The sequence below is a fragment of the Propithecus coquereli genome, unplaced genomic scaffold (assembly GCF_000956105.1).
Source record: "Propithecus coquereli isolate 6110/MARCELLA unplaced genomic scaffold, Pcoq_1.0 Scaffold155, whole genome shotgun sequence".
Classification (NCBI taxonomy): Eukaryota; Metazoa; Chordata; class Mammalia; order Primates; family Indriidae; genus Propithecus; species Propithecus coquereli.
In genome coordinates, this window is record NW_012139969.1 from 2,847,035 (window position 1) to 2,872,932 (window position 25,898).

The 25,898-nt window shown below is 42.3% G+C and overlaps 1 protein-coding gene across 2 annotated transcripts in view; it reads left to right on the forward strand.

Moving 5' to 3' along the window:
- Positions 1–22,830, forward strand: part of ADPGK (ADP-dependent glucokinase) — a 29,573-nt gene extending 6,743 nt beyond the window's left edge. Inside the window, exons 2-7 of one of the 2 annotated variants that reach the window (XM_012640656.1) lie at positions 1,260–1,485; positions 4,275–4,337; positions 15,104–15,224; positions 18,272–18,468; positions 19,129–19,227; positions 22,188–22,830. In XM_012640656.1, the coding sequence (XP_012496110.1) occupies positions 1,260–1,485; positions 4,275–4,337; positions 15,104–15,224; positions 18,272–18,468; positions 19,129–19,227; positions 22,188–22,748 (1,267 nt within the window). In that variant the 3' untranslated portion in view covers positions 22,749–22,830. The remainder of the gene's footprint in view (positions 1–1,259; positions 1,486–4,274; positions 4,338–15,103; positions 15,225–18,271; positions 18,469–19,128; positions 19,228–22,187) is intronic. The other variant, XM_012640657.1, reaches the window with a different exon arrangement.
- Positions 22,831–25,898: the final 3,068 nt, after the last annotated feature.

Below are 25,898 nucleotides of genomic sequence, written 5' to 3' on the forward strand. Positions count from 1 at the left end.
GGCAAGAAATAAAGGTGACCATGACAGGGGGAGGGGCACAAAGACCTTACCTAGCTACCCTGATTATCTGGCTCTTCTCTTTAAAAAAGAAATGACTTTTAGTGAGAAACACTGAAAATATAAGCCGGAACTTCTCCGTACACACATAGGAGAGGACATGTGAGTTAGGCCGTGCCAGAGAGCCTTAGTACAGAGTGAGCATCTCTAATCTGAAATCCAGAACGCTTTGAAATCCAAACCTTTGAGCACTGACATGATGCCGCAAGTGGAAAATTCCCTAAGTAGTTAACATAAACTTTGTTTCATTCACAAAATTACTTAAAATATTGTATTAATATAAAATTACTTTCAGGCCATGTGTATAAGGTATATATGCAACACAAGTGCATTTTGTGTTTAGACTTGTGTCCCATCCTCAAGATATCTTATTATGTATATGCAAATATTTATTTTGAAATCCAAAACACTTCTGTTCCCAAGCACTTCGAATGAGAGATACTCAGCCTGTATTTTATAATTTCTGTAGAGCCAAGCAGGTGAGGCATGCCTTTAAAATTCATGGATCAGTCCTGTGAACACTTGCCAAGTGATGAGTTGTTACAAGGCCACAGGTGTGCCTAAGTCTTTATAGCACCCTCAACGCTAAGATGCAGGGTTTCAGCCGGGAGTATTCAGGCATTTAGATATTCAATGTATCTTAATCACCATCCTCATTTGTCTTTGGAGGAAAAGTGATATTTAGCTTTTGACCAAAATTTTTATTTTGTTTTCCCTGCACCAAGCACTGTTCCTAAATATACATTAACTTATTTAATCTTCACAGCAGCTCTATGAGTTACTCATATTATTGCCATAGTATGGATGAGGAAACCAAGACACACAGAAATTAAAGTGACTTGCCCAAGTCACACAGCCAACATGAATCCAGTTTGGCCCTGCCAGCATTTTCTCAGAAATGTTACGTTTTTGTTGTCATGATAGCTTTGTTCTGAAATACTAAGCACCTGTCTCCTCACTTTGTAAAAGTTTGCCAAACTGTTGAAAAGAGCCCTGTGTTCTGATCCTAATATACATCCAGATAAGTATATAATTTTCCTTCCACCACATGCTGTTCACTTTTCAGTTCACATTTCATTTTCACTTCCCCTTGTTTTTCTGTTTGAATACAGTTCTCGGAAACATTTGCCTGTTGTTAAATGCAAAATGGCTGCCCAGTGCTTCTGCTTTTTTCTTTCACACTGTCTCTTTCCTCCTTCCAGAGTCAATGCATGTGTCGATGTGGTGCTTTCAGGGGTGAAGCTCTTGCAGGCACTTGGCCTGAGTCCTGGGAATGGGAAAGATCACAGCGTTCTGCATTCAAGGAACGATCTGGAAGAAACCTTCATTCACTTCATGGGGAAGGGAGCAGCTGCTGAGCGCTTCTTCAGTGATAAGGAAACTTTTCATGACATTGCCCAGGTTGCATCAGAATTCCCAGGAGCCCAGGTCTGTTCAGTTCACCAATAATAAATTAAGACGGTGGGAAAAGAGGTCTTTTTCATATGGTTCTTAGAGAAAGCAAGCAACTTTTTCTTCCAGTTTGCCTAAAGATGGTGATCATTGGGAATCCAATTCAGTTGCATTTTCTTTTTGTAAAACTCTATATCTGACCTTCCAATATATAATTGTCTTCCTGAGTTGTGACAGCCAAAAATGTCTCCAGACGTTGCCCAGTGTTTCTCCCACGTGGAAGAAGGGGGCAAAATCATGCCTGGTTGAAGACTGCTGGTCTAGATTGGTGGCTCCCAGACTTGAGCATGCATCAGAATCATTTGTGGGGGTGGTGGGGGGGACAGCTGTTGAAACACAGATTCCTGGGCCTACTGTCAGTTCTGATTCAGTACATGTGGGATGGGACCCAAGAATTTACCTTTCCAGCAAGTTTCCTAGTTGATGCTGTAAGTCTGAGAATCTCATCTTGAAAATCACTGGTCTTTAGGGAAGAACTTGTCAGAGATAGAGAAAACCTTAGTGGTCCCCAAGCCCACCTGATTATCATAAACAAAGCCCTGCAGCCTGCATGGTCCGGGCACTTCCTGGAGGCTCACACAGAGTACTAGGCGATGCTGGGCCTGGAGGCCCAACCGTGGCTCTTCCGACCTCACGTGCCTGCTGCTGCATGTACTTGCATGCTTCTTGAGGCTGAGTTTTTGTTGTTTGGTTAAGTATCTCCCCCACCCCCTGCCCACCCCATTCTTCTCACCTAAAACCTTCCTTTGGCTAGGCTCCCCAGTCTGGGTCTGTAGTTCTAGCCAAGGAAGCTCTTCATGTCATTTTTAATTGGCATCTTTCACAGGCAAACCTTTGTGACCACTTTTATTTTGATGACTTTTAAGATTTTAAAGTTTTTTATCCTTTGAAGCTGCCTATTTGAACATTAGAAGTGGGCACAGGCGTGACCCAGCTGGATTTCTAAAGGAGACAAGTTGTTAACATTTCAGTTATGATCATTTTGACAGCCGAGCTCATGGTGAGATTCTAACCTCTTAGGCGAGAATCTTCATAGTTCTAACGTGATGATGAGTCTGCTGCTCAAAAGTATTTGTGATCCTGGTTTTTAAACCACCAATTTGATTTTTGTTCTCTTCTGCCTTGGACCTGCTTTTTGTTCATAATGAAAAAAATTTTTACAAAAACTTTATTTAGCTTTTTGATGGCCCAAATTATTTCTTAACGTTGTAAAACCTAAAATGTAAATGTTACTTACCCTCTACTAGGGGGCACTTCAGTTTGGTGCCTTTTCAAAACCCCTTAAACTATAAGGCAAGTTGACTGATAAATAACAGTTATATGAAATAACCATTATATGAAAACTCTGAAATCTACTTTGTAGATATCTTAATATATTCCTCCAAGATTTTTTAGTAAATCCTTTTAGCTATCATAGTTACATAAAACATTAATTAAGGCTAACATGTTAAAAAGCCAAATTTTAGCCTACATACCACAGAAAGTTTTAAATTATCTCTAGAAAGCTGTTACGGTTCCACCTAAATTCAGAGGTTAGTCAGCACAAACCGAGGGATGAATGATGTCTGGCATCCAGAGTTGTTTGTTTAGACTATGCCTCTGCATGGGCTAAGGACTAGGAAGGTCAGGCAGTATGTCCCACCCAGGCAAGACTATTGATTAGGCTTCTCAGCTTTCATGTTAGAACAGCAACCTTGTCTCCTATTTGTCAGGTTTCCAAGGCACATGGATCCATCCTTAGTCAACATCATGGAATACCAACCTCGAATTATCTGCTCTGTAGATCCTCAGATCAGAGATGTGTTGTTTAGGGGGAAATATTGTCCTATATTAAGGACCATTACTTTTATAATAGAATTTACTCCTAGGAAACCTGTATATTCCCTAACACATCCACGTGTTTCTTCCTTTCTAAAAATTTAGCATCAAACATCTACTGAACACTTACAAAAGGAAGACAGTCCCTGCCCCGAAGGAGCTAGTCATGTACCGAGATGATAATAAACCCAAGCAGACAAGGGCTGTATTAGAGCTTTGTTCAGGTTATAGAGGTAGGGAGGGAGCTGTAATCCTGTTTGGTGAGGGCAGTTGTGGAGGCTGCGATGTCAGTGGGGAAAGGGGAACAGAGAGGCGTTGCAGGAGAGGTGATACTGCAGCTGTTTCTTGAAAGGTGGTTAGGGGTGTACCTAGTATAGTATATGAGAAGGGGAGGGCATCTTAAGGAAAGGAAAAGCATATGCCGAAGGCACAGAGACAAGAGAGGAGGGCTGACTTGGAGAGCTTCAGGCAGGGTGTGGAGGGCAGGGCAGGAGACGGAGGCAGAAAGGGAAGCGTGGGTCAGATAAAGAAAGGTGGTGTGCGCCTCAGTTGAGAGTTAGATTTCAGTTCATTTTGGTATCTGCTGAGTGATTTTCAGGAAGAGAGTGACCTTTTTTCTTCATTTTAGAAGGATTACAATGTAGAAGATAAGATCTGTCTGCACTTTTCATGTTTTCTGCATCTCTTGCCTGGAAGCTCAGAGCCAAATTTGACCTATAGTTAAAGCAATCATACTAATTTTCATGGTCAGCATATTCATTTTCTTTACCTTTCCCTATTATTCATTGTCTATTTCTATGTCTTACTGACCTCATCTGTGTGTCCTTTGTTGTAAAATCACCTCAAAATGTTTTTGGGAAAAATTGGACTATAATTTTTTTAAATTAAAAATTATTAAGCTTGATATAATTATGTTAAAATACTAATAGCTTTGAACTATCTTACAGCACTATGTAGGAGGAAATGCAGCTTTAATTGGACAGAAATTTGCAGCCAACTCAGATTTAAAGGTAGGTCCAATTCTCAAATTAAAACCTGTGCCTTTCTCTAGACGGTTTCAGTAATTTTAGAAGTGAGAATGAATATTTGTTCTTGATTCAACTATGGATCACCTGCAGCATGCCAGACCCTGGCCCTCTGCTTAGGAAGCAATATGTTATTAGTAGGAGAGCAGTGGTAACTAATACTTTCTGAGTGTTTCTATGTACCTGACATTGTCTTTGGTACTTTACATAGATGATCTAATCTTTGCAACAACCCTGTGAGGCTAGTTGGTACTTTTGATGGTATTGTTATTGTCCTTGCTTTCCACATGCAGAAACTAGGCATAGAGAGGTTCACAACTAATATATAATGGAACTAGGATTTTAACTTAGGCAGTCTGACCCAAAAACCCATGTTCTTAAATAACTGTATCATGTAATAATTAGTAGTATGTGGTCTTTGGAGTTAATACCTGAGACTTGCGATTATACAAGTGATGAGAGAAACCATAGGTGGTGAGCCTGGATCCAGAACATAGAAAGATCAAAGCCACTAGATGGTAGTCAGGAGGAGAGTGTCTTCAAGTCTTAAACCATTTGGTTAAGTAGAATTAAAAATTATTGCTGTGTTCAAAATAACATCCAAGTAAGAAATGTATCTTGCTATGAGTGGAATAGGTCTGAATGGGGAGGCCAGCAAGGAGGTTATTGCTGTTGTACTGTAAGGTGATTAAGGTTTGGATTAGAGCAGCCAGAGAGGAGAAACCTGTGTATCTAAAACCTACTACTGCGGGATCACTGGCTTGGCTAGACCATACACAGGGAACAAAGAAGAGAGATGTAACAAAGATGATTCTGCAGTGAATAAACTCAAGAAGTGCAGGATGGTTGTGGCTGCTGACAGGAAAGAAGGGAACCATGAACGGTTCTCTAGCTTTGCAAGACCAGCCTAAAAATAGAAAGATGGGTCAGAACCAGAGATGAACTCAGTACTACAGATAGTAGATGATCAGCAATTTCAGGGGAAAAATTGATATGGAGCCAGCCATACTGTACACCAGGAAATGGGTTTGCTTTAGATTGAGAGAGTTTATTAAAGTGTGAACATTCACATTTTAATAAGAATTAAGGTTCTCATGAAATATTAGAGTAGAAAATATAGATTTTTGTAGTCATTATCCTTATATATAGTAATTAACTTTAAAATAGAGAAGATTAGAAATTCCAGGCCTGACCTTTGGAAATATTAGCAGTTAACGGGTGGAAGAGAAGAAAAGATCGATCATAAGGTCTTTAGAGAGAGCCAAGGCCTTTTGCATCGGAATCCCAGGAGTTTTCATGGGTCCCTAAAAGGCTACCCTCCTGATCCTGAGAAATAGTTCTGGCCCCTGGAAAGACAACACTGGAAGTCGTGGGTGAGTACAAGATTGACATTTCAGTATTGACCTCCCCTGGGACCAGCATTTGCTCTTGGTCTTTGGAGAAGCTGGGCCTGGGAGCAGTCTGATTGGAAGGCATTCCGATAAAACAGGTGTGGCCCTGGTAGGAGACTGAGGAAAGAAAAGTGTTATCTGTTACTCAGTCCTCACAACTATCTTAACGATTTTATAATCTTAAAGATAAGAAAGGTCCAGAAAGGCTAAGTATAGTTCCGGGGTCTCCTTGCTGGTAAATGGTGGAGCCAGGATTCAAATGCCAGGCTCTGCTGTTACTTCACCGCCGTATACTGCTCTCTCAAAGAGATTCAGTTTAACTTGCTGCATGCTTCTCAACGTGGACTAAGTGACCATCTGAAAACTACCAGAGACTAAGAACTAGGTATTTTTCAGAGGTAATAATAATAGCTAACACTTACTTATGTAGTTCTTATTATATCAAATGCTGTCCTAAGTGCTTTACATACACACAAACTCATTTAATCCTCACAGTGCCCTGTAAGGGAAGTAAGTCCTTTTACTATTTGGGAATAATGAGGCATGGAGAAATTAAAACTGCTCAAGGTCATATTCCTAGTAATGGGTAGAGCTGGGATTTGAACCCAAGTAGTCTAGCTCCAGAGTCCATACTTTCAATGGCCATGCTATACTATATCTCAGAAATAGACCCTGGTGAATATAGTAAAGGTAGATTTATTAGAAGGGTAGAATAGAAGCCAAATTGCAGGAGAGGAGCTATGCCTTCAAAAAGTATATTTGTGTGCCAGGCACAGTGGCTCATGCCTGTAATCCCAGCACTTTGGGAGGCTGAGGTGGGAGAATTTCTTGAGGCTAAGAGTTCGAGACCAAGCTGAGCAACATAGTGAGACCCCGTCTCTACAAAAAATAAAAAATTAACCAGTGTGGTGGCACACGCCTATAGTTCCAGCTACTCAGAAGGCTGAGGCAGGAGGATCGCTTGAGCTGAGGAGTTTGAGATTGTAGTAAGCTATGATGACACCACTGTATTCTAGCCTGGATGACAGAGCGAGACCCTGTCCCCCCCCCAAAAAATATATATATATGTAAAAATATATATATACACATATATGTGGAATTTAGCTAAGAATAAGGAATAGATGTTCTATTTTGTCAAATGCTGCTTCTGTATCTATTGAGACAATTGTATGGTTTTTGTTTTTCAGTTTGGTATTAATATATGCTGATTACATTGACTTTCAAATATTAAGCCAACCCTGCCCCCTACCCCCAGGCATAAACCCTACTTAGTTCTGATGTATTAATTATCCTTTTCATATATTGTTGGATTCAGTTTACTACAATGTTGTTTAAAATTTTTACATCAATTTCCATGAGGGATATTAGCCTGTATTTTTCTTATAATGTCTCTAGTTTTGCTATCAGGGTAATACTGGCCTTATAGAGGGAGTTGGAAAAAAATGTTTGTGTAGAATTAGTATTATGACTTCCTTAAATGTTCATAGAATTCACCAGTGAAGCTTCCAGGCCTGTGGTTTTCTCTGTGGGAAGATTTTGACAACACTGATTTCCATTTATTTTATTTTATGTTATGTTATGTTATTTTTGAGACAGATTCTCGCTCTGTTGCCCAGGCTAGAGTGCAGTGGCATCATCATAGCTCACTGCAGCCTCAAACTCCTGAGCTCAGCGATCCTCTTGCCTCAGCCTCCCAAGTAGCTGGGACTACAGGAGCATGACACCACATCCTGCTAATCTTTTTTTCTATTTTTGGTAGAGACAGGGTCTGATGCTTGCTCAGGCTGGTTTTGAACTCCTGACCTCAAGCGATCCTCCCACCTCAGCCTCCGAGAATGCTAGGATTACAGGCATGAGCTACCGCACCAGGCCAACATTGATTTCTTTAATAGATGTAGGGAAATTGAAATTTTCTGTTTTTTGAATGAGCTTTGGTAGCCTGTATCTTTTAAGAAATTTGTCTGTTTTATCTAAATTGTTGAATTTATTGGCATAAATTTAATTATAATAGTCCCTTATCCCTTTAAGATCTCTAGAGTCTGTAGTGAAATTGTCTCTTTCATTCCTGATACTGGTCATTTGTGTCTTCTCCCTTTTTTTCCCCTGAGCAGTTTGACTAAAGGTTTATTAGTTTTATTGCTCTCTTCAATAAGTAATGAGCTTTTGGTTTCATTGATTTTTCTTTATTGTTTTTCATTGACTTCTGCTTACTTCGGGTTTAACTTGCACTTCTTTTTCTAATTCTTAAGAAGCTACTGTCATTGATTTGAGACCTTTCCTACTTTCTGATGTAGGTGTTTAGGTGCTATAAGTTTCTCCTTAAGTACTACTTTAGCTGCATCCTGTGGATTTTGATACATTGTTGTAATTTTCATTCACTTCAAAGTACTTTCTAATTTCCCTTTGATTTCTTGAGATGCACTATTTAAAAGCTCACTCGTGGACTATTTAGAGGTGTTATTTAGTTTCTAAATATTTGGGGATTTTCCAGATATCTTTCTGTTATTGACTCTATTTTAATTCCTTTGTGGTCAGAAAATACATTTTCTATGACCTGACTTCTACCAATTTCATTGAGACTTTTTTATGGCCCAGAATATGGTCTATCTTGGTGAAGTTCTGTGTGCACTTGAAAACTTTTCAAGAATATGCGTGAGTAGTTCTGTTGTTGGGTGGAGTGTTCTGTAAATGTCAATTAGATCAAGATGGTTGATAGTGTTGTTCAAGTTGTCTGTATTCTTACTGATTTTCCATCTGACCTATCGATTATTGAAAGGGGGCGTTGACCATCTCCAACTATAATTGACACTTGTCTGTTACCCTTGCAGTTCTATAACATTTTGCTTCAGGTATTTTGAAGCTATGTTATTAGGTGCATTAATATGTAGGATTGTTATATTCCCTTCATGATTTAACTCCTTTATCATTACCAGGGATAAAGAAAATCATTTCATAATGTTCTTTGCTCTGAAATCTATTTTTATTGAAATAGCCATTCCAAGTTCCTTTTGAAGCATTAACAGGGTATATCTCTTTCTAGCCTTGTGTTTTTAACCTATTCATGTCTTTATATTTAAGCTGTATTTCTTGCTGGGTGCAGTGGTGGGCACCTGTAATCTCAGCTACTTGGGAAGCTGAGGTAATAGGATCACTTGAGCCCAGGAGTTCAAGACTAGCTTGGGCAACATAATGAGACCCTGTCTCAAAAATAAATACATAAATAAATAAATGGGCCAGGTGCAGTGACTCACACTTGTAATCCCAGCACTTTGGGAGGCCAAGGCAGGAGGATCGCTTGAGGTTAGGAGTTTGAGACCAGGCTAGGTAACATAGCGAGACCCCCATCTCTACAAAAAGTAGAAAAATTAGCTGGGCGTGGTGGTGTGTGCCTGTAGTCCTAGCTATTCAGGAGGCTAAGGCAGGAGGATTGAGGCTTGAGCCTGGAAGTTCAAGGTTATAGTGATCATGCCACTACACTCCACCTGGGTGACAGAGTGAGCCCCTATCTCTAAAAAAAAAATTAAAATTAAAAATAAACAAGTAAAAATAATCTCTGCCTTTTAATTACGGTGTTTAGATCATTTACATTCAATGTGGTTATTGATATATCAGGTTTGTTTTATTAGGTCATTAAATATGAAATATCTGATTTTGAATCAAAAGTTTAGGTTATTATTTCTCAAACAAGAAGCAGTACAATTAATCAAAGCATGTACCTAAACTTTTGGCACAGTTTTGCCATCTTTACGGTAGCTTGCTTATGCCGGCAGCGAAGAAGCCTGGAGAGCGAGTAGTGATGAAATCATGAAAGGCATTTTTCATAGCTTGTTGAGAATTGAATATTTTTCCTTGGAAGAAGTGGTAGTCAGTTGGTGCAAGGTCTGGTGAATATGGTGGATTACAGAGGGTTTCCAAGTCCAGCCTCTGTAGTTTGAGCAGTGGTGTGTTTTTTATGACATGTAGTCTTGCAAGAGTATTGGCCTGTCTCTATTGACCAATCTCGGCTGCTTAATCGCAAGCATCCTTATTTCATCCAATTGGTTGCAGTAGACATCTGCTGTAATTGATTGACCAGGTTTCATGAAGCTGTAGTGGATAATACCAGCGCTGGACCACCAAACAGACACCATTAGCTTTTTTTGATGAATATTCAGTTTTGGACTGTGTTTTGGCACTTCATCTTTATGTAACCATTGTGCCAAATGCTTGCGATTGTCAAAAAGAATTCACTTTCATCACATGTAACAATATGGTGTAGAAAGGGTTTGCCTGTATGTCATGACTGCAAAGAAAGGCAAGCTTTGAGACTATTTCTCTTCTGATGCCTGTTTAATTCATGCAGAACCCATCTATCCAGCTTCTTTACCTTGCCCATTTGTTTCAAATGGTCCAATATTGTTGGAATAGTAACATCAAACCTTGCTGCTAATTCATGCGTAGGTTGAGATGGATTCACTTCCACTATAGCTTTTAGCTCATCATTATCCACCTTGGTCTCAGGTTGCCCACGTGGCTCATTTTCAAGATTAAAATCACCAGAGTGAAACTTCTCAAACCATCGACACACTGTGTGTTCATTAGCCACATCCTTTCCAAACTCTTTGTTGATATTTTGAGCTGTCTGCACTGTATTGGTTCCATGACGAAACTCATATTTGAAAATAACATGAATTTTGTGACTTATCCATGGTTTCACAAAAATTGTTCTTAAAAAAATTTTGAAAGATAATCACAAACCAAAATGTGCATTTTTGAAAGACTAAGGATGTGCCTTCACAATAAAAAAACAACAAAAAAAAACCCCAAAACACCAAAAAAAACCCCAAGAAGTGTCAAACTGAAATGTCAGAGATGTCAACTGTCAAACTTAGTACCTAAGGAAATTGGACGTTCCATACTTAATAACCTAATAAATCTGACATCTTGCTGTTTTTTGATTTGTCCCCCCTCTTTATCTTCCCCTTTCTTCTTTTTCTGTATTCTTTTTGGATTGTTTTCTGTTATTTCATGTTGTCTTCTCTGGCTTATTAACTGTAATTCTTTGTTTTCTTATTTTAGTGGTTGCTTTAGGATTAATAGTGTACATCTTTAGCTTATCACAGTCTACTTTCAAGAGATATACCACCATGTGTACTGTAAGAACTTGTCATAGTATACTGGCATACCTCAGAGATCCTGCAGATTTAGTTCCAGACCACTGCAGCAATGCAAATACCGCAGTAAAATGACTCATACAAATATTTTGGTTTCCCAGTACATATAAAAGTTATGTTTACCCTGTATTGTAGTCCGTTAAGTGTGTAACAGCATTATGTCTAAAAATAAAATGTACACACCTTAATTTAAAAATATTGCTAAAAACCTCAAACAATCATCTGAGTATTCAGCAAGTTATCTTTTTGCGGGTGGACAGTCTTGCCTCAATGTCGATGGCCACCGACTGATCAGGGTGGCAGTTGCTGAAAGTTGAAGTGGCTGTGGCAGTTCCTTAAAATAAGACAACAGTGAAGTTTGCCACATCGATTGACTCTTTCGTAGAAGATCTCTCTGTAGCCTGAGATGCTGTTTGATAGCATTTTACCCACGGTAGAACTTGTTTCAAAGTTAGAGTCAGTCCTCTCAAACCCAGCTGCTGCTTTACCAGCTAAGTTTATGTGATACTCTAAATCCTATGCTGTCATTTCACCAGTGCTCACAGCATCCTCACCAGAAGTAGATTCCATCCCAAGAAACTATAAGAAGCAGCTCCTCATCCATTCAGGTTTTATCACGCGATTGCAGTGGTTCAGTCACACTTCGGGCTCCACTGCTAAGTCTGGTTCTCTTGCTCTTTGCACATCTGCAGTTCCTTCTTCCACTGAAGTCTGGAACTCCTCAGCGTCATCCTTCTAGGGTTAGACTCACTTCTTCCAAACTCCTGTTAATGTTGGTATTTCGACCTCCACCCATGAATTACAAATGTTCTTAATGCTATCTAGAATGGTGAATCCTTTCCAGAGGATTTTCAATTTGCTTTGCCCAGATCCATCAGAGGAGTCACTATCTATGGCAGCTATAATGTTACAAAATGTATTTTTTAAATAAGTCTCGAAAGTTGAAATTACTCCTTGATCCATGGTCTACAGAATGGATGTTGTATCAATAGGCAGGAAAACAACATTAATCTTATACATCACCGTCAGTGCTCTTCAGTGTCTAGGTAGATTGTCAACAAACAGTAATATTTTAAAATGAATTTCTTTTTTCTAAGCACTCAACAAGTGGGCTTAAAATATTCAGTAAACCATGCTATAAATAGATAAGCTGTCATCCAGGCTTGGTTGTTTAATTTATAGAGTGCAAGCAGAATAGAGCATAATTCTTAAGGGCCTTAGGATTTTCAGAATGGAAAATGAGCATTGGCTTCAACTCAGAGTCAAAGCTGCCTTAGGCCCCAACGAGAGTCAGCCTGTCATTTGAAGCTTTGAATCCAGGCCTTGACTTCTGTCCTCTAGCTAGGAAAGTCCTAGATGGCGTCGTCTTCCAATAGAAGGCTGTTTTGTCTACGTTGAAAATGTGTTGGTTAGTTTATCTTCTTCAATGATCTGAGCTAGATCTTCTGGATAACTTGGGGCAGCTTCTACCTTAGCACTTCACTGCTTCACCTTGCATTTTTATGTTGTGGAGATGGCATCTTTCTTCAACCTCATGAACCAACTTCTATTAAGCTTCCAACTTTTCTGCAGCTTCATCACCTCTCTCAGCTTTCATAGAATTGAAGAGAGTTAGGGCCTTGCTCTAAGTTAGGCTCTGGCTTCAGGGAATGTTGTGGCTGGTTTGAGTTTCTGTCCAGACCACTCACTTTCCCCATGTGAGCAATAGGCTTGTCATTCGTGTGTGCACTGGAGTAGCACTTCTAATTTCTTTCAAGAACTTTTCCAGCTTCACAGCTTGGCTGTTTGATGCAAGAGGCTTAGCTTCCAACCTGTCTTGGCTTTTGACATGCCTTCCCCACTAAGCTTAATCGTTTCTAGTTTTTGATTGAAAGTGAGAGCTATACAACTTTTCTTTTCACTTGAACACTTAGAGGCCATTGTAGGATTATTAAATGGCCTAATGGCAATATTTTTATGTTTCAAGGATGAGGGAGGCCTGAGGAGAGGGGGAGAGATGGGGAATGGCTGGTCACTGGAGCAGTCAGAACACACACACGTTCATTAAGTTTGCTGTCTTGGGGCATGGTTTGTGGTGCCCCAAAACAATGGCAATAGTAACATCAAAGATCACTGATCACCATAACAGATAATAATAATGAAAACATTTGAAATATTGCGAGAATTAACAAAATGTGACACAGAGACACAAAGTGAGCACGTGCTGTTGGAAAAATTGGTGCAGATAGACGTGTTCCATGCAGGGTTGCCACAGATCTTCAATTTGTAAAAAACACAGTATCTGTGAAGCGCAGTAAGATGAGGTAGCCTGTGCTTCCATCTCTCCCCTCCAGACTTTATACCACTATTGTGATACATTTTACTTCTACATACGTTATAAACCTCGCACTATATTGTTAGTACTTTTCTTCAAACAGTTAATTATCCTTTAAAGAGATTTAAATAATAAGGAAAATAATCTTATGCACTTATCCAGCAATACCATCTCTGATGCTCTTCATTTCTCTGTTTTGATCCATATTTCCATCTAGTGTCATTCTCTTTCTGCGCAAAGGACTTCTTTTAACATTTCTTGTGGTACAGGGCCTCTGGTAATAAGCTCTTTCAGCTTTTATGTGTCTGGAAACTTTTTTATGGTAATATGCTGAGGCATGCGTAGGGCTTATTGAGGTTATTCCTGTTTCTTGGGAATCACAGTCCTTTGTTGCCTGATGTCCAGATGTTTTGAAAACCATTGTTTCATATATTTTGTCTGGTTTTTGTTGTTGTTTTAGGCAAGAGGGTAAATCTGGCCCTTGTTATCTCATCTTAGAAGTGAAGATCTAGCCAAGAATTAGAGAAAGGAAATAAAGTGGCAGGGACAAGACTTATCAGAGTTGGCAAGTAACGGGCATGTTTAAAGGCAGAAAGGGGAGAGGAGCTGGGATTTCTTAGTTAGATACACTACAGTACCCTGTACAAAGCAAGGTACAAACAAGCAGGTGATTAGCGAGCAAAGATGGCTTTTGAAGCTTCTGGGTGGGGCATATTTCTCTGGGACTTTCCTTTAACTCCTAGTCCAAGACCTCACTGTTCAGTGGTTTTGAATCTGCTAGCCTGGCCTTGAGCGTCAAGCCTTGAGCGTCAAGCCAGAAACAGCTTATTGGAGCTGAGGAACTGCAGCAGATGTGAAATGGCCTCTAGAAGGAATGGCCGGGGGGAGCCAGATTGGAATTGAAGAAAAAAGGTTTGGAAAAATTGCAGAGCACCTCCCCCAAACTTTCTAAATTGAAATGCTCTTTAATCCTCATATTTGAAAGGTTTTCCTGTTCACATAGTAGTTAACTATAATAGGGAGCTTGATCCCCCAAATTAGGTGACCTGGTTGTTGAGGGTATGGTGATCTAGAAGCTGTTTTTCTATACTGTGTAAAATTCAAACAAATGTTGTCATCAGGCAGCTTCGGGCAAAGAACATCCCACGTCTGTTTGCCTGCACAGCGTGTAAGTAAGGAAAAGAGAGACAGTGGAGAGAGGGTGTGTCCCAGACTGCTCGGCCTGCCATAATAGCAAAATGCCACAGACTGGGTGTCTTAAACAACAAAGTTTATTTTCTTATAGTTTTGGAGACTGGGAAGTCCAAGATCAAGGTTCCAGCGAGGTTTGGTTTCTGGTGAGGGCTCTCTTTCTGGCTTGCAGATGGCCACCTTGTCACTGTGTTCTCACCTGGCCTTTCCTTGGTGCGTGCAGTGGGAGTAGAGAGGTCAGTCTCTCTCTTTCTTCCTTTTCTTACAAGGCCATCAGTCCTGTCTGATTAGGACCTCACCCTTAGGACCTCATTTAATCTTAATTACCTTCTTAGAGCTCTGTCTCCAGATACTGTCACATTGGGGTTAGGGTTTCAACATCCGAATTTGGGGGGGACACAAACATTTAGTCCATAACAGAGAGTGTGGGATATAGCAGTGCATGGAACCTAACAACTGTGACATGGGTCTTTTGTCAGCCTCTCCTTTCTGGGTACATTGTGGCCGCACCCTCCAAAGGCCTCTGCCCTGGCAACAGCCCTCCTACTGCATACCTCCGAACCAAGAACTCTCAGAGTTAGATTGGGATTCCAGTATTCTGATGAAACGAGTAGAACTGGCCCGAACGTACTGGCCCAGCCACTGTCGGGATGCTGTGGGAAGAGCAGGTCCTCTGACAGACTTCGTGCTGTTCGTCTCCAGGTTCTTCTTTGTGGTCCAGTGGGTCCAAAGCTGCATGAACTTCTCGATGACGATGTATTTGTTCCACCAGAGTCACTGCAGGAAGTGGATGAGTTCCACCTCATTCTAGAGTATCAAGCAGGTAAGGAAACGAGTAAGTAATGGTGGCAGCACTGGTCGGGGGACAGTGTATTGTCACCCTGGGGTGTGACTGTGCCAGAAATGGATATTTATAAATTAGCAGGATCCTATTCTTGCTATATCCCAAAGGTGTCCTGACCACTGGCTCTACTGAGCTGGTAATGGCCATTCATCGTCTCGAGGGAAAGTGACAGAGTATTCTAACATCAAAGAAAATTCCCAGGTCTACAAGCAGAATTGCTCTGAACCCAGGAGACATAAGAGTAGGAAAGTAGGCATCTTGAGTAAAAATGAAAATTGGTGAAGTTTTGTCCTTTAACATAAATAAAGTTTTCCTTTATTACAAAGAAAAGAGAAAGGCAAGTGACATCTGTTCAGCGATGCCCTAGGCCTTTCTGGCTGGCTGTGCCAAGCTGTTTGGGATTGGTTCCAGGCCTCTTGGCAACTCTCTTTGGAGCATTTTCTTTTTCCTTGGTATATGTGTGGATTATTTCCCATTATATAGTTTTCTAATGTTTGTAAATCCAAATCCACCCACCACACCCACCCCTAGCAGATTTTATGTGTTACACAGACTAGAGATCTGATTTCTGAGTGAATCTTAAATACTTGGATGTATTTTGATTCTGTGTATTTTCTGATGTATCTTTCCCTCTGCTCAGAACTCAGACTGTTGAGTTTCTGATTCAACACATTATTAGTTAAAAACTCAAGCATCCAACGGTATCAGAGCAGTACTTAACACTCTTCAGTGAACTCCTTTCACATCAGACAATTAGGAGAACCTCCCTTACTAGAGTAATTAACTTTGAGGTAAGATGTGAACTATATTGCTCCTTGAAAATTATGCCTTTCTCTAGGTATGAAAAGGAATTGTTTCCTGCTTCTCTTGGGTGCTTACCAGAATCAGTTGGGAACTTAGGCGGGACAGGGTCTGGAAATTAAGGACACGATGTTGAAGTCGGCAGTTCACATTTAATGATACACAAGTTTTGAGTTTCTTTCAGTTTTAGTTTCCCCAAAAGGGAAATAAGAGTTAGAGTTGCTGGAACATTGTGGTAAGAATTAAGAGGCTGGTGTGTTTAACGCTGTGAGCTGCTTGGAAAAACATGACCATGACTGTGGACCGGAAGGGTCTGGAATAGCTGCAGGGTGTGCCCGCGAGGTGCCACCGCCACCAGTTCCAGGTTCGTGTCACTTTCACTGCTGTTGGCACTCACATTGGGAAACTGGGAACCTTTGCGGTTCCTGGTTTCTGTCATATTCCCTGGTGACTACAGAGGGGAGAGTCCAGTGTCTTCAACAAGACTTTGATGTTTTATTGGACAGCTGTGCCTTGTATGTAGTTAAGGAGACGACACAGCTTATCTCGAAAGGACATTGTCTCCATCCTTGGGCTTATAAGCTTCACACTTCAGTTTTTCTTTCCGATGCCTTAATTTTCTTAGTACAAAGCAGTGGCCTTCCACTAAGCTTCATGTGAAGTTACGTTTTCCTAAGCCCCAGGAGGGAACCTGGTCTGGTGGCAGAAGCCCTCGAGTGAGCTTTCTTAACAGAAATCCATCCCCAGCTTCTCTCTAACCTAGATGGCTAAATTCCAGGAGGATTTGTCAATTTTTTTTTCCTCATTCTCTCAGAAAAGCCCATTTTCAGGCTCGGGCTGGGAATCCAGTGAGTGATCACACAGGTGTTGATCACACAGGTGTTGCTGGCTTACTGGCTCCAGGACAGGATGACAAATGGAGAGAAGAGATTGCAGAGAAAAGCACAAAGCTTTGTGAGGAGAGAGGGCGTGAACTGCTGTTTCAGGCTGAGTTTCGGTCCGCTTGCTTCTCAGGCCCCTCCATCAGCCCTGTGTCCTGTGGAGACAGTGAGTGGCCTCCACACGCCTCCTCGTCCTGGCCTCGTGAAAGTCTGTTTATTTTTGCCTCTGTCACTTGCCTGAAGAAATCAGTTGCTTTTGGATGCTGTGTGGCTCTTTCCCCCTAGGTTGTTAGGCCACGTTTCCTAGCACTGTCACTACTCAAGAGTCAGGTCCTTGTCTTGCTTCTGGATAATATCAACGTGATGTATTTTTCCTGTCGTACGGAGTCTTGTTAATTTGGGAAATGTTGGATTTGGAGTTCATATTAGTATTTCTTGTTGTCATGGGCATTTAGGTCATCAGTCTGTTCTCTTGCTCGCTTGTTCTTTTGCTAATTCATTCACGTGGCTGTATGCCAGGCACAACGTGAGGCAGTAGGAGTGTGATGGTAGAAGACAGCGTGGACCCTGCCCTCAGCTCGCAGGTTACTGCTGGAGGTGGACACTTGAACAAATTATTGCAAAAATTAAGGGCCCAGTCCTATCATAGGATACAGTGGTGGCCCAGGGAAGGTGGCCCCTCTGCTGGAGGGGTAGAGTTAGGGAAGGCATCACATTTACGGAGGAGGTAGTACTTGAATTTGGTCCTGAACAGTCATTACTCCAAAGCTACTTACACAAAAGCGGCTAGAGCAGCCAGCTGTTCTTCCCTTTAGGATCAGGTGCCCAGAAACAACCAGTGGGCAGCGGGGAAGAGGAGGTGCAGTCAGCTTGGATCTTGAAACCTTAGCCTGCTTGCGTTCCAACTAAATGAAAGGTGTTCGGGGCACTGCTGTGAGGTGGAACATGCTTTGAAAAAGGCAGCCTGTCCTTTCTGCAGGAGCGTTGCAGTACGCGCTATATGCTGGTATGTGGAAGTCGCGCTACCGCTCTGCAACTGTCTCCTGTGTTTGAGAGCTCAGTGCACAGTGGAGCTCTCCTGGAGCTCAAGGGGAGCTCATTACCTTGAAAAGGGCATTTGGCTTCCACACTGTGTTTCTCTTTCTTTGTTGGGTTTGGGTTTAGGTTTTTGGTTTGTTTCTTGCAGTGCCGTGCTGGCCGTAGACCTTTGTAGCTGGGGTCCGCTCAGCCAGAAGCCAGCCTGCTCAGAGACAGGGCTCCTGTGAGGCACCGGAAAGCCCCCCACAGCTAGGAGACTTAAAGCCTCTTCCTTTTCTTCCCATTGTGTTGACTGGGCTTTTCTAGGGGAGGAGTGGGGCCAGTTAAAAGCTCCCCATGCCAACCGATTCATCTTCTCTCACGACCTCTCCAACGGGGCCATGAATATGCTGGAGGTGTTTGTGTCTAGCCTGGAGGAGTTTCAGCCAGACCTGGTGGTCCTCTCTGGATTGCACATGATGGAGGGACAAAGCAAGGAGCTCCAGAGGAAGAGACTCTTGGAGGTAATAGCACTGTTACAGCATTTCACAGACCTCAGCTGCTGTTTTCTTCAGGCTCCAGCCTCTTTCGGCCTCTGTGGCTTGTGCTGCCTTGCCTTAGGTCCCGGCCTCCCAGGGACATATCCTGGCAGCTGGCTGTGAAGCTTGCCTCCTACTCCAGTGAGGCGCTTCATTGTATCCCTCCAGATGTGGGCGGCAGCTCGAGTAGGACAGGTCAGAACATCTTCTTGCCTGAGCCTCTGCATCCTGTGCTAAATGGAACGTGCCTGCAAGCTGCAGGGTTTGTAGTCTGTGTCCTTTGTGTTGTCTGTATCGTCTCACTTCACATCAGCTATGCTGCAGTTCCTGCAGATTTGTGCAGCAGTTGAAGCCAACTGCTGAGTGTAGGTCACAGGAATAGACTGGCAACATGAATACACAGGGGCAGATCTTTGTCGTCTCTGATTCTGTAACCCCGATGGCTCTCTGCAGAGCCTGGTCTGCCCTGCTGGGAAAAGTATCCCTTGTCCACAGAGGCAGTGGGGGACCCACATTGCTTGTAGCTCTTGTGACGATGCAAAGAAGGCAGTTACAAGGAGGCATTGCCTCAGGACCTGATCTTTTCTTCCCTCTTGCCTGACTGCCTTCATTTCTAACGGCAGTGCTGTCCTCTTCTCTTTGCAGGTTGTAACCTCCATTTCTGACATCCCCACTGGTATTCCAGTTCACCTAGAGCTGGCCAGCATGACCAATAGGGAGCTCATGAGCAGCATTGTGCATCAGGTAACCACGGGGGCAGCACATGGGCCATCTTTTGGCCCTGATCTTCATAGGGCCTTGCAGAGACGCTCCTTTGTCCAACTAAATGACCACGTGTTTGGGCTCAGTGACTGGCTCACCAGAATGTAGGTTTGTGTCCCTCAGACCAAGTCCATGAGGATCCAGGACCGTTGTGGAACAGGATCTCCTACTAGGTTAGAAATATGGTAGTGTAACTGCTAGATGCATGGGTCACATTTCTCCCTCTGGAATGGGCAAGTTAAAAGTCAATGGCTCATTACAGTAGAGCTCAAAGGAGAAAACCAAAAGCCCAGCTCAGCCGCTTTCAGTTGAACATGAAGAAGCTCAAAGGAAGGTAACTTTGAGGAAACTCCACTCGCCCACCAGGCATCTAGTTGTTTAGCTCCTTCCTTTGAACGCAGCAGTGATTAGGAGAAACGCGAGCGCGTGAGGCTTGAGAGCACGAGCTTTGGAGCCCTGGCTGGCATGCCAGCTTCGCCCCCACTGACTTTATGAACTTCGGAAAGTTACTCACCTGTCATTTTAGTGTTACTAACCTTTTAAATTTGTAACATATTAATCGGGTTCAAAAACCCCAAAATATGCAAAGATGCACAATGACGTCTTCCTCTTTCTGGTTTTTCCCTGTCCCCAGTCTTAGGAATCCCCTTGTAGTTTCCTCTGTATTCCTCTAGAAGTTATTTTGTACCTGTATAAGAAAATATGGGAATATTTCCTTATTTTTCACCCAAAAAGATAGTATAGCATAGTAAATACACTGTTCTGCTCTTCGCTTTTCCCACTAAATGTATCTTGGAGATATTTTCTGTATCGTTAACATGGAGAACGTCCTACGCTTTTCACAGCCACATGGTTAAAATGGACATGTGGATGCACCTCAGTTTAATAACCTGCATCTTCTTGATGGCCATTTCACCCTTTGCTGTTACATACGATGCTGCAGTGCATGACTTTGTGTGGGATTTTATTTCGCCTGTGAGCAAGTACACGTGTATGGTAAATGTTCACAAGTAGAATTGCTGGATTGGAAGCATTTGTAACTTTGAGACTGCCTGACTGCCCTCCACGAGACTTGTACCAGTTTACTTCCTACTAGCAATATTTATAAGTGCTTATTCCTTCATATCCTTGCCACCAGAATGTGATTAAGAATTTGCATTTGTTATCAATCTGACAGATGAAAAATGGCATTTCAGTATAGAGTCATCCCTCAGTATCACAGTGGGGGTGGCTCCAGGACTCCCCCACCCCCACAGACAGCAAAACCCGCAGATGCTCAAGCCCTGCACTTGGCCCTGGGGATAAGAAAAGTCGGCCCTCCCCATCCACAGGTTCCACATCTCTCAAGTACCGTGTTTTCCATCTGAGGTTGGTTGAATCCGTGGATGCAAAACCCGCAGATATGGAGGGCTGACTATAGTTTGATTTTTTAAATACACTTTCTTTTTTAGGGAAGTTTTAGGTTCATAGCAAAATAGAGCAGAATGTACAGAGTTCCCGTATACTCCCATTCCCGCCACATGCACGGCCTCCCCCGCTGCCATCATCCCTCCCTCACTGGAGTGGGACATTGGTTAGAGTCAGTGAACCTACATGGACACATCAGCATCACCCAAAGTCCATAGTTTGCAATTGTGTTCACTCTTGTTTTCCTTTATGGCGGGGTTTTTTTTTTTTTTTTTTAAGAGACAGGGACTTGCTCTGTTGCTGAGGCTGAGTACAATGGTGTGATCATAGCTCAGCACGAGCTTGAACTCCTGGACTCAGACAGTCCTCCCGCCTCAGCCTCCAGGGTAGCTGGGACTACAGGCACATGCCACCATGCCTGGCTAATTTTGTTTCCTGTAGAGATACAGTCTTACTATGTTGCCCAGGCTGGTCTCGAACTCCTGGCTTCAGGCCATCCACCTGTCTCAGTTTCCCAGAGTGCTGGGATTACAGGTGCAAGCCACCACACCTGGCCTCAGTATAGTCTTATTTACTTTTCTCTTTCTAAGGTTGAGTATCGTTTCACTTTTTAAAAAATGAGCCATTATTATTTCACTTTCTCTCTGTCTCCTTAGTCCTTCTGAGCCTTAGTCTGTAAATGGAGGCAGTTCCTCCTTCCCTCAAAGGGTTACAGTCAGATTTGGATGAAATAAACCCTTTAGCTCAGTGCCTGGCACAGAACATGCAATAAATAAAAGCCACTATTACATTAACAAAGGTATATAGGACATTAATTTTTTAAAAAAAAAAATTTATATGCACACACATATATACAGGACTCATCTCTCCTGCAGAAACCTTCATTTAATGTGTGATTCTCTGGTTCTAGGGAGGGAAGTGCTAAGTTAGAAAGACAGGTGAATATAGTGGTTCCCCATAAGATAGAAAATGTGCTCAGTGACTCCGGTACTTTTTTCACACTGTTATTACTAAATGCAGACGGTCTTCCTAATGCACACCTGCTTAAAACGCTTAGCTCTAACATGAAACTATATTTTTCTTGCTTCTTGGTGTTTTATACAAAGAACCATTTGTGACCCTGAGTGTACGTGCTAAGGTCTCCATTTTACTTGCCAAATGCCTGCTGACCTTTAGGAACTGAGAGCCATATCCCATCAGTGGTAAGAGTACACACTGTGTGTACAAAGGCAAAAGCTAGGCACCATGGGAAGAACAAAATATATACAGTGTGCCATAGCTTATACTGGCGCATAACAAAAGACTGGGTCTGAAACAGTGTTACTGCGACTTCCCAGTTTCTCCCAAGTTTTAATGAAGTTGGAGGTAGAGGTGTAATAGCTACAGCAGTGACTTCAGGGGCAGGAGTCCTGCAGTAAGGAAGAAAGATGGCTGCCTGCCTGCCTGCTCTGTCATTTAGTCATTGGCTGTGTCCCAGGATATCTAAGGAGCTAGATTATGTCCATCAGAAAGAGACCTGTCATTGTTTTTGTTAGCAGGTCTTTCCCGCAGTGACCTCCCTTGGGCTGAACGAACAGGAGCTGTTATTTCTTACCCAGTCGGCATCTGGACCTCACTCTTCTGTCTCTTCGTGGAATGGCGTTCCTGACGTGGGCATGGTCAGCGACATCCTCTTCTGGATCTTGAAAGAACACGGGAGGAGTAAAGGCAGAGCCTCGGACCTCACCAGGATCCATTTCCACACGCTGGTCTACCACATCCTGGTAACTGTGGATGGACACTGGGCCAACCAGCTGGCAGCCGTGGCTGCAGGTGCTCGCGTGGCTGGGACACAGGCCTGCGCGACAGACACCATAGACGCCAGCCGAGTATCTCTGAGGGCACCCCAAGAGTTCATGACTTCCCATTCGGAGGCAGGCTCCAGGATCGTGTTAAACCCCAACGAGCCAGTAGTAGAATGGCACAGGGAGGGAATATCCTTCCACTTCACGCCAGTGCTGGTGTGTAAAGACCCAATTCGAACTGTTGCCCTTGGAGATGCCATTTCAGCTGAAGGACTCTTCTATTCAGAAGTACACACACACCCTCACTATTAGGAAGGTCGTGGTGGATAATTTTTCTAAGGAAGGAGAAGTAGCCAACTTAAGAATTACAAAAAGAAAGTGGTTTGGAAAATAGGATTGAGGGTGTCAGAACGGTTTCTAGATCTAGTTGGAAGACAGCCAAAGAAACAAAAGCAGATTAAACTGTATTAGATACATTCCAGCCTGTTGGCAATTACATAAAAACATTTCAGGTTTTAATCAAAATTTAGCTAATGAGACTGGATTTTTGTTTTTTATGTCATGTGTTGTCACAGTGCTAGAAACTCAATTCTCAAATCTCCAGTTTATGCAGCGTCAAGTATTTTAAGCCAGACGTCATCACCTTTGACAGCATGTCAGCTGGAGCGAGCACTCCCTCCTTGCTCGCGTCAGAAGTGCACGCTTGCTCCCCCGTGGTCCTGGCCTCCAGTAAAGCCTGGGGTGAGGGGCCCGCGTCCCTCAGCTCACTGCTTGCTCATGGGCAGAGTCGTGATTTTCATTCAGTGTTACGATGACAATATTTAATGAGCATACCTTGTCAGTCTCCTCTCAGACTTAGGACAGAGCCACAAGTCAGGACAAAACAGTCCCTCCTGTGCTTTATGATCACAGCAAGGGCCAGGGAGCCTTGAGAGCCTTTGAGGGAGTCATTCATTCTGCAGTTGGGTGGAAGCCTGGGTGGCTGTGAGCTGAAGGACTGTGCCTTCCTGTCCTGGCTGTTTACACTGTGCGCTGGTGAAAAGCTACTGTGGCCTGGGACGACCTCATGGCCTGGCTCTGGACGTGCTTTCTGCAACAGAAGACTGACGTTTGTTTATTCTGAGCCTTCAAGGAGTTTGCTTTTACAACTGGAATATGCTTCTGTGTATATAACATCACATATGTTTTATGTTTTCACTGATACATCCATTAAAGAGTTTGACCTCATAAGAGCCCCAGGATCATGAATAAATTTGTCATGTTATATATTTATTTTTTTATAAATCAACACTTCTGTGTGCTTTTAAATATATTAAAAACAATTTACGTTTCAGGAATCCTAAGTCTGTCTGTAATTTTGTTTCCACCATCACTCTGGATAAAATACAAATCATTCCGATCTTCACTTGTGACTTACATATTAGTCTGCTCTTGACGTGTTTGATTATTTTGTGTTACATATCACTGGATTACGCAGTCCCTCATGCCGAGCCTGAGCTGTAGGCATGTCCTCTGGGGATTCAAGTGTCAGAGGTTACCTGTATGAAGTAGCCCAGTTAAAGCTGAATTAGAAGCTGGGTGCGGTGGATCATGCCTATAATCCCAGCTACTCAGGAGCCTGCGGTAGGAGGATCGCTTGAGGCCAGGAGTTTGAGAACAGCCTGGACGATGTAGCCAAACCACATCTCTACCAAAAAAAAAAAAAAGTTGAATGGGAGCACGGCAGACTGAAAGCATAATGAGCCTTTTCAGCTTGTTCCAAGGACAGTGTGGACATGGCAGCTGGTGGCAGGCCTGCGTCATTTGGGGTTATCATTTCTCCCTGGGCCCCCAGCAGCTTCTGGAATCTCAAAGCTACCTCGAGCTCTTCATTTATGACCTCCCTCTCCCTGCTTTGGGTAAGAAGTCTTGATTACTCCTTCAAAGAAAATTTAAGCTTAGAGAATTATGTAGCTTGTAATTCAAAGCAAGTAGTTTATTAAGGAAATCTCTGGCTGCTACCTCATCCTTGTCTGCCTCCCAGCTCAATTAAAACTAACCACCAACTTTCTAGCCTATTTTTATTAGAAAGGCTTACATGAGAAGAGATTTCTATTTTCCCAAGAAGATTTGGAATAACTCACCATTTATATTCTAAACCTAAGAAGACTATTAGTAGTCCTGAAGTGTTCTCCATGTGATCTTTTTCTTATAGTCTGTCTCTGAATTGTCTACTCAGCCCCTGACCCTGAGTGTATATTCTCAACAGGTTCTCCATTTTTCCTTGGTGGTAACGATAAAGACTAGTTCAGGAAGTATAGTCAGCACATACCCTAGAGCATTGTTTTCCAATGATGAGTCTTAAACTATTAATAGTCACTAAATCAGTTTGTTGGTTATCACTAAGTGTAACAAAATGCATCATACATTATAAGGGTAAGTATTAAAAGTATTGTTTTGTAAAATATAGCGAATGTATGTCTGAATGAGTTTGAATGATTGAATGTACATATGCGACTATCTCCCGGCAGAATGTCCTACCTTTTTTGCGAAGTAGCTAAGCTAAATAGGAGTGACTAGGATCTGCCACTTAGGACAGATGATGCAGAAGTGAACTGGAAGGGCAGGATAAGCTCAGCCCTGGGGCTTTAGGCTTTGCAACCCTTTGCTTTCAGTCACATTTTATAAAGCTTTCCACATAGGATTTTATATGAAGAAGTTATATGATTGAAGTTTGACAATCCACTGGCATTGAAAGGATGCCTGGTGAAGAGTGAGGCTTTCTAGAATAAGAACTGTTGGTACACTCCTTGCATTCACTTGAAACTGATTTAAAATCCAGGGAAAAGCTGCAGCACACAGAACACAGCCAGGAGATAAAAATGAAGCCAAAAATCAGCAATCCTTATCATGCAAGACACAGTTTATATTTTATTCTCTCACTGTGAAGTTTGAGTGAGGTGGAAGTAATTATTCATCAGCAGAAGAAATCCAGATTCTGTGCAGGGTTTTGAGATGGTGAGTATTGTATGATACTGGACAAGTTACCCTTACTCATCTGTAAAATGGGGCCAATAATGGTCCCTACCCTCATAGGGCTGTTGATTAAAGGAGATTTCCATGCAAAATATTTAGCACAGTATGTGCCACATATTTAAGAGTTTAATAATTGTTAGTTATTACTAAGCTGGGTTGTAAGTTATTATAAGTTATTACTAAGGCCTTAAGAGACCCAGGCCATTTCCTGGGTCTCTTAAGAACTATTTTAAATCATTGGAAAGCTACCATAATAATTTAACTTTATTTTTTTTTGGTCTTTTTTTCAGGTAAAAATTTTTATACAGTGAGGCCGGGCGTGGTGGCTCAAGCCTGTAATCCTAGCACTCTGGGAGGCCGAGGCGGGTGGATCATTTGAGCTCAGGAGTTCGAGACCAGCCTGAGCAAGAGCGAGACCCCGTCTCTACTAAAAATAGAAAGAAATTA